At 40.1% G+C, this 8,379-nt stretch overlaps 1 protein-coding gene across 1 annotated transcript in view; it reads left to right on the top strand.

Annotated features, from left to right (window-relative positions):
• SMIM4 (small integral membrane protein 4) overlaps positions 1-1,336 on the top strand; it is a 1,677-nt gene extending 341 nt beyond the window's left edge. Inside the window, exon 2 of the mRNA XM_010289417.1 lies at positions 1,269-1,336. Within this exon, the coding sequence (XP_010287719.1) occupies positions 1,269-1,336 (68 nt within the window). The remainder of the gene's footprint in view (positions 1-1,268) is intronic.
• Positions 1,337-8,379: the final 7,043 nt, after the last annotated feature.

The raw sequence follows: 8,379 nt of genomic DNA, 5'->3' as shown, positions 1-8,379 counted from the left end.
TGATGGTGGGGGTCCTCACGTGGAGGACCTTAAAGATAACCACCAGATTTTTCCTCCCTAGCAGAAGACACGGAGCGGGCTGAGGGGGGAAACACACAAAAACCATGATCCTGGCTTTAGAATACTAAATTAGACTTTTTTTTTACCTGGAAAAAGGCTCACCAGGGTTGTCAGAATTTAAATGTAGGTGTGGGTTCACCTGAAATATAACTTTCTTAATTGGGGAAAAAAAGTACAAAAATTACTCATGAGGACTTAGCTAATGGCACTTAGTTTCTCGAAATTAAAGCATTTAGTTTTAACGTGGCATTCTTCCCTTTAAGAAACCTTGCAAGAAATTTTTGTGTACTTTGGAAAAAGGATCAGTTCTACTCTGTATTATATGAGAATCTTCTCATTTTCATGGGAAATCTGCTTGAGTCTCCTGCACAATAAAATGGCTTCATACAATTTCCATAGCTGACAAACTCACTGCAAACAATTGCTTCTCGTGCTCACTTCTGAAGGGTTGGGTTTGTTGTGGTTTTTCAGTTTAGTATTTCTGAGGCATACCTATATAGTAATAAAGTCAGGTTAGAAACTAAAGCACAGTATCTGTGTACCAGCTGTTCTATTTCAGCTCGAGCCTTATTTTCCTGCAAAAAAAAAAAAAAGTGCTATGCCTAAATGATACTATACTACAGTAATAATAACTGTGCAATTTAGCCTTATTAGGTCCATAATCCATGCAAAGGGACAATGTCCAAGACTGATAATCTCTTTTTTTTTTTTTGTCAGTTAAGAGACTGTATTTGGTGATGGACATTTAGGGGTTATCAGGGTGAGAGGAGGCAGGAGGAACTGCTAGGAAGGCTATGAAGCTTATGAAAAACCTGAAATGCTGAAGCCATGCTGGCAGTCCTCAAGCATTGACTTCGTGCCTATAATTTTAATTTCCTTTTGGCTTTCAGCTAGTTCGGGTGTTTGTATTTTTAATTACCCTCATGGGAAAACAGACAAGAAATTACTGTCACACTGGAAACTTAGTTTTCCTATAAAAACATTTCATCAGGACTGATGGGAAGGACTTTAGCCTGGATGGGAGAACATGAGCTATTTTTAAGTGGTAATAAAGATTTGTGTTGGCTTGAATGTTCAGTTGCCTGTCAGTCAGTGTCTGCAGAAGAAAATTGGATTGAAAAGTTTAAAAAGAGATGACAGGCTTTCTACATTTAATACTATCTTGCACTTGGAAAACACTAATATAAAAAAAAATCTTTTTCTGGCAGACGATGTTTACCGTAGGAAAAGGTCTGAAAGACAGTACGAGGCAAGGATGGAAGAAAAAGAATTTTAGCAGAAATGTTTCAAGGGGAAGGTCCTGAATGCTTCAACTGTATTAATACCAAAGAAGCATTACTGCCACGTTGATGGCAGGAGATGATTTTGTCTCTGCAAGATGAACTGTAATCCACAAGTTCGTGCAATACACTCTCAGATGGTTTTGGCAGTTTTAGTCGTCTTCCATCTACTTCGTATCTTTACTATTTTGTATTTAAGCCAAATACAATAGTGAAAAGTTCATTGTGTTTAGGCCTCTGCCACTTATTTAATGTGTGTTAGTACTTTTAAATAAACTAAACTGAGTAAACAGTTTGGCTACCGCTTTTCTTCGCTTGGCGAGACACCGTTCTTGTGACAAAACCGATGGGAAAGAAACGTTACATATTGCATCCATAGAGTCTCAGCACAACGGAAATAGTAATTTTTAGTTTCCTTTATACTGATAGAAACTGCTCTGGCATCTGATTTGTTTTTTTTCCCATGTGGCATAATTTTAACTAGATGAAAAGAGAACAGAGTTAGTGCTCAGTGTTTACTCAGGCCATACTTTTTGGAAAGTCATCCGTGGATTCAGGCTCCACTGCCTGCGAGTGCTGTAATACCCTCTGTCTCGTCTCTAACAATGAATTGAGCTGAGGGCTTTGGGGAAGAAAAAGTCTGATGTATTTACCTGGTAACAGGCACAAGTTTAGAGGCACATGCAATGGCAGTCCTAGCAAGCCTGAATTCTGCTTGCAGAATTTCCCCAAAAGAAGGAAAACAGAGCTAACCGCTATATCCTGGACAGCTTTTACTCCCTAACACAGTAACACTACCTCTCAAGTGTGCCAGTGACGATGCATTAGGGTGACTGGTGCAGTAGAATCAGTAAGGATCATATATTAATGCAGTTGTTTTATTTCTGATGGTATATGTATATGCTGAGGGTTCCACAAAGAAACCAATTCTTAAGATCAGCCTAAAAACAAACCCAAGGGAGTTTGTATACTTACATGCATTCCTGTGCTAACTCCTAACAGCTGTTTTCCACAGAAGTATGTTTTCATCAACTAAAGTGAGTGTCTGTTTTGAAGATGTTATGGTGCAGGCGCTCACCTTGCAAGTGGAGGGTAACCGCTGTACTTTGTGTTGTGTCTTCCAAGGACTTGATCTGGAGGACTAGTGCTACTTGTGTTTTCAGGAGATAAAAAAAAACCGACAGAGAATTAAAGATGTGACCATGCCACTGCATATTTTGACTGGAAAGCAAATGAATTACTTGTGGTAAAACCTCTATTTCAGAAGTAATAAGAACCTAGATTCTGACTTTGGTCCCAAGGTAGAGCCCAAGTTCACTTAACGCACAAGCTTCTTTTTGCAGTCACAGATCATTTCACAGAAGTAAATCCTGACTGTAGCAATACCTTAAAGAATAAAGCATTACTAAAGAGCCAGATTTTGAGAATTGTTGAGCTTTAGCTCCATCTGCCTTTACTTCTTGAGCCTTCTGGAACCTCTCCTGCCAGCGCTTGGTTTCCATAGAGCAAGTAAGTTTTTCAGTACCTTTGTTTTTTTAAGAAAGCGCCCTAGTTACTTCTCAGTACTCGTGAGCCTGGTGTGAGAGTTTCCTGTGGCTTCCCTTAGCACTCCTATAATAGTAGCAGAGTGTTTCATAGACATCAGTGAGTCAAGGTCCAATTTTTCACTTATTTTGCAGCACTGTTTCCCATTTGCAGCTGAGAGGACCAGGCATGTCTGGAAGATACCTTAGGTGTCTCCAGCTAGGTAAATAGAAAGTGAGACAGGCTGCAGTTGCTCACAAGAAGTTTGGTGTCAGGGAGTTATGTGGTATTGCTCTGTGACCAGTGCAGGAATAAAATCCTTGTCCGAGTTGGTGTCATGCCATTTCATATACCATTAACACAGATTTGTTGGGACAGAAGATAAAACTTGACATTTAGCAATCTGAACTGTACTCTTGATTCCACAATGCATTTTGCTAGTGCTGGTCCTTCTGCATTCTTCAATTTTGCCAGTCTCTCACTAACGCTACAGGTAGGAGCAGCTGCAAGGGCCCGGTGCCCGGCCCATTCCAGTGCTGAGCACACTTAGGGATTTAGTATCAATTTTAATCTATGCCCAATCTTCAACAACCAAGGTCTTAATTTGGTTTCTCAGCTTTATTCCTGCCAACACGTAGTTCTGTGCTCTTTGCCTTCCCCATCTTCTTTCTGGCTCATGTTTCCCCATTTGCTTCCCATCCTCCAGCTTCCCCGTCCATCTGTCTGCTGTGGTAGTGGGCAACGGGGAGGACGTGAGGACTCTCCTTCGACTCGGAGCTCAGACCAGCACTGGGAACACACCGCTGCTTCCGTTATGCGCTGTGGGAGCAAGCCAGGAACACGGCTTTCTTTTTAAGCACTGCTGAGCTTAAACCCTGCCAGTTCTGGGGTTGAGCACGTCCGTTCCTTCTTCAGGGAGTTCATCTGGTGTCAGCCCAGAACACAGCTCGGCATCTACAAATATTCACTTTGCAGCCACTGCAGCAGGAGATTCTGAAAATTAGCAAAGCATTTCTACCGAAAGCTTTCCAAGTTGTAAAAGTCAGGCCAATATAGATATTGAGCATGGAAAATTTCAACTCGGTAAAACAGCAGCGGTAAATAGTCATCTGCGAACAAACATTGATTCTTACGTATAAGCAATGCTGCTCACCACTCCAGCATTAGAGAGGGGACAATTTCACCACTGATTCAGAATAATTTTGTAGAAAGAACAGATCTGCTCAATGATTGTTTCCCTGCTGCTGTGCACCCAAGATACTGCCTGCTGAAAGACCTGTGGCAAGCCAGGAAAGTACTGAAAAGAAGTTCTGGTAAAGAAAGCGTGTATGTGCCCAGCCTGCACTCCTCCCTGGTACAGGGGCGCAACAGAATTTTGTCCCAGCTTTTCAGGAGTAGAAAAAGGAAAAAACAGTAATCTGTTAGGTATTGGTGAATTCTTCCCTGGAGCAAAACTCCTCCTATCTTCAGTGGAGGCAAGCTTTCACTTTGGACTTCATACGCAGATGCAAAACTGTACCTGCACTCTGGTTACAGCCAACCCCAGGTGCTTCCAAGAAAGGTGCAAAACCCTGCAACAGGCACTGGTGGGATGACTGGTCCCGAGGAATTTCCTTAAGTTACCACTGGATGTTGGTGCTTGGCACAAAGCATGAGAATTAATTACAGTCCTCCCAAAAATCATCCAATGGAAACTGAATTTGGGCACTCCCTGTGGAGACAGTTGCACAGGCTTCATGAAGGACCAACCATCTTTCACCATTTTTGTCTGAGGCTTTTGTCATGCTTAGGTTAGCCGGAGCTGAGCCACACCGGTCAGTGGTGCTGCTGTGTAATTAAGTGGATTCTCCCTCATTTATTTTCATGTCTCTCCTGCTGCCTCCTTTAACAGATGCATGGCCAGACTTCTGCACTAGATTTTTGATCCTCTTGGCGCAGGAAGGACCAACTGTAGGAGACCACCGTGTTTCTGAGGCCTGGCAGGGACTGAAAATCTCTTTATTCAGGATCACCAGATCTTACTGCACTGCAGCAGCTGTCCTTTTATGTCTTGGTCAAATTAGACTTGCTGGAAAATGCAGTAAGCAAAAAGAATAGAAGAATTATTTTATTACTCAGAAAATTTCACATATATCAATGAATCAGATTCCATTTCTTACTTGATGTTTGAAGTACCCGGCCCTTTTGAAGTACCGCTCCAATTTAGTGCATTTGCAGTTGAGAGGGGGCTACGTACATCAACGGATGGTCTTTGGTCTCTCAAACTGAGCAAACAAGATGTAGAGGATGATTAGAATTAGACTCCTCTGTGCAACTGCACCATCAAATTTTAGAAAGATGGAAGTTCTGTAAAGCTGGCAACATGTGCGAGAGGCAGCATTTATCCCCCAGGTCCAAGACATGAATGCATGTTAATTAAATACAATTCTATCTGTTCTGGTTGTTTAAATAGTTCTTTGTAAATTGTACATCAGAGGCACCTTGAGATTCAAGAGGTTGCTATCACTTGATTTTTTTTGTCGTTTGTGGTATTAAAGAAAACTTCTATTCAGGTTTTTAATTTTATTGTGTAAAAGATGCTTTTTTTCCATATTGCTGTTCTAATTTCCTTTATTATACAGCTGTATAAAAGAGAGTCCTGAACCAGGTTAACTTCCAGTATGAAATTAAGGCTTGCTGTTTATTTTCAAAGCAATTAATGTGGGGGCCTGACTGCATCTGATCATCTCCACTCAGCTTGTTCCCAATGAGTCACATATTATTCAAGGTTTACTGTTCATGCTCCTTATGGCTCAATTTTCAAGCATATTTTTCAGCATCATTGTTCTTATCACCTACCAGGCACGCCTTACAATACACAAGATAATATAAAAAGGATTCTTTACCCAGACGCAAGCATGCATGTACCAAGGACTTGATAAAATCTGGATCAGCAACAGCCAGAATTACTTGAAATAAGATCCTAACAAAATTCTTGATGGGACACTCAAACCTGGTTAATCCAAAACACTTTGCAAACTATTTTTATTCAAATTAAAAAGACTCAGGTAAACAAAGTGATGGTACATACATGTTATAAACCTGGTTAGCAGCTTAACCTTCCGGAGTACAAGATCTAATGAAAAGCCAAGCATGGATTAACCAGGTCCAAAAACATACGCTGAAAAAAAGAGAGTCACCAACATCAATGTTTCGAATTTTACACAAACAGTAAATTTTCTCAGGTAAGGGAAAGACTGAGGAAGAGAACAAATAATTATTAGTCATCTCCAACTGGTTTATGAAAATACCAGTCCTAGATTAATCTATTTTCCACTCTCACAGAAACCAACCATTTCCCATACATACTTTTATTTTAATATGAAAGTTTTGTTTACGCCAGTACAATGAACGGCAGTGGAAAACAAATGAGGGGTTCAAACACCCACGAGGAGAGAGAAAGACAGACAGACATGTCTTTTTTTTTTTTTAAACCAGAGTCAGAAAACAGTTTCTTTTGCTGGTTTTGAATTCTAGACTGTAGCCATTATATCCTAAATTTTACTGCAATCGACTGAAATGTCTCCACTAAACAGAGACATGATTTTGAAATAAATAAACAAAGCTTAAAATAATTGATTAGGGCCAGCCCAGTGGCTTAGTGGTAGTGCTCTGCACTGCCTTGCGGGAGGACCCAGGTTTCATTCGCACTTCCAATCTCTTGCTCCTGGGCTGGAAAGAGCAGTGAAAAAAGGGCTTCAGCTGCTCGGGCAGGAGAGAGCCAGTGCTGCAAGTCTGCTCATCACTGACCTTCAGATAAATTAAATATCTGAGTTATACAGGCTCCAAAGAGAGTCCCATCCAGTCCTCGAAACAAAATAAATAAAACAATAACTTAACTAAAATCCATTCCAGGTTCTTTGGTGTATTTTTTGTTAATGCCAAGAAGGAGAAGAATCTGGTGGTGTATTAGTACAATCCATGATAGTTCCAAATACTCAAAAACTAGGATTTGCTGCCTGATCCGCTTCAACGTCCCGTCTTTGTAGCTAAAAATTGCAAAGCCTATGGTAATTTAAATGCATTTTAAGATGATACTGTATATATGGGTGTGGTCTAAGACTATTCAATTTCTACTTTATTAAATAAACTTGATCATTTACAAAGGCCAATAAAGAATTTCTGTACCACAGGTGTGCTACTTGTAAAGTTTAAAATGTAACTTCCCTGTATGTTGCTTAGCTCCATTTTCTTCACATCCATTGCACATCTGACCTAGACTGTCCTTAAGTGCCTGTTTGTAATTACATGGTTTTCTGAACAATGACTGGAGGATTGCAATAGGAGAGTGAGAGGAATTAGCCAGTAAAACTAAATAACAATTTATACTTGCATGTCACTTCCCTGATCAGTATTAATTACATCAGCAAAACAGAACCCAAGATGTCCAGTATTTGAAGAAAAGCATTTAACCTTCTGCTAAATGTACTCAAATAAAAATGTTCTGTACTATTTAGATTTTAAAAAACATTTCCACATGATGAACATCTCTAGCAGTAAGATGAAAGTATCGTAAATCAGTTCTTTTGGACCGAGTTGCAGTGACCATGTTCCTGCCAACATTTTTTTCAAATTAATATTGCTTTCCCAGTTACTTAACGCAAACTAAAATAATTTTTTTTTCTAAAACTAAGTACATGAAAGGATTTACCTTTAACCAAATAGCTTTGCAGTCCAAAAGGTTGGTTAGTTATGAGGACAGGTAAGTCTTTAGCAGAAGGCAGTCACAACCTTGAAATTTGGCAAGAAGAGTCCATACCTACTTTACTTCACTTAAAAAAAAAAGAAAAAAAACCCCCAAATCCTCTGAAGGCTGCAATGCAAGTACTCTATTTCTCCAGCGTACTAGGTATGCTGAACTTACACATACCATACAGTAGTATTTTACTTTAAAGTTAATTTCAGTGTCAAATTTCTCAAATTTTGCATTGCAAAACTTTCATTAAGGTGAATCAATACATTTAAAGAAAGCATACACAAATGTCTTACAGTGCCCAATCGTTAACAGAGTATGTGTGATTTTAAATACATCACATTACTTCACTAACAAAACAACTCAACTTTCCTTTTCCTCTAACTTACCTTCCAAGACCTGAACTGGTTCGAAGTTCTGCATGCCTCTCCCACACGCAGACAGAATTGCTTAGGGACGAAGCTTCCCCTTGCCACTGCTCGGTGTTAGGGACATCACAGAACCCCCAAAACAGGTCATGGCAGATGAAACATTTCACCTTCTAAGGGCATGCCAGCACATGTATTCTGTTACTGATTTAGGATCACAATGGCCTTGGCTACACAATGGCTACAACTGGACAGGACTGGACAACATTAGTGGTCAAGACACCCTTGTCCCGTCCACACTAGCACTTCCATGATTGCTGTGGCCCACTCAGCTGCCTTGGTATTCACTTGAAATGTCATTTTTATCTAGAGTCAATGCACGTCTTACCTTTAGCTTCTTTTAAGAGATCCTCCC

The sequence above is a fragment of the Phaethon lepturus genome, unplaced genomic scaffold (genome assembly GCF_000687285.1).
Source record: "Phaethon lepturus isolate BGI_N335 unplaced genomic scaffold, ASM68728v1 scaffold4386, whole genome shotgun sequence".
NCBI lineage: Eukaryota > Metazoa > Chordata > Aves > Phaethontiformes > Phaethontidae > Phaethon > Phaethon lepturus.
The sequence above is the reverse complement of the archived record's forward strand: the minus strand, read 5'-3'. Positions and strand labels throughout refer to the sequence as shown.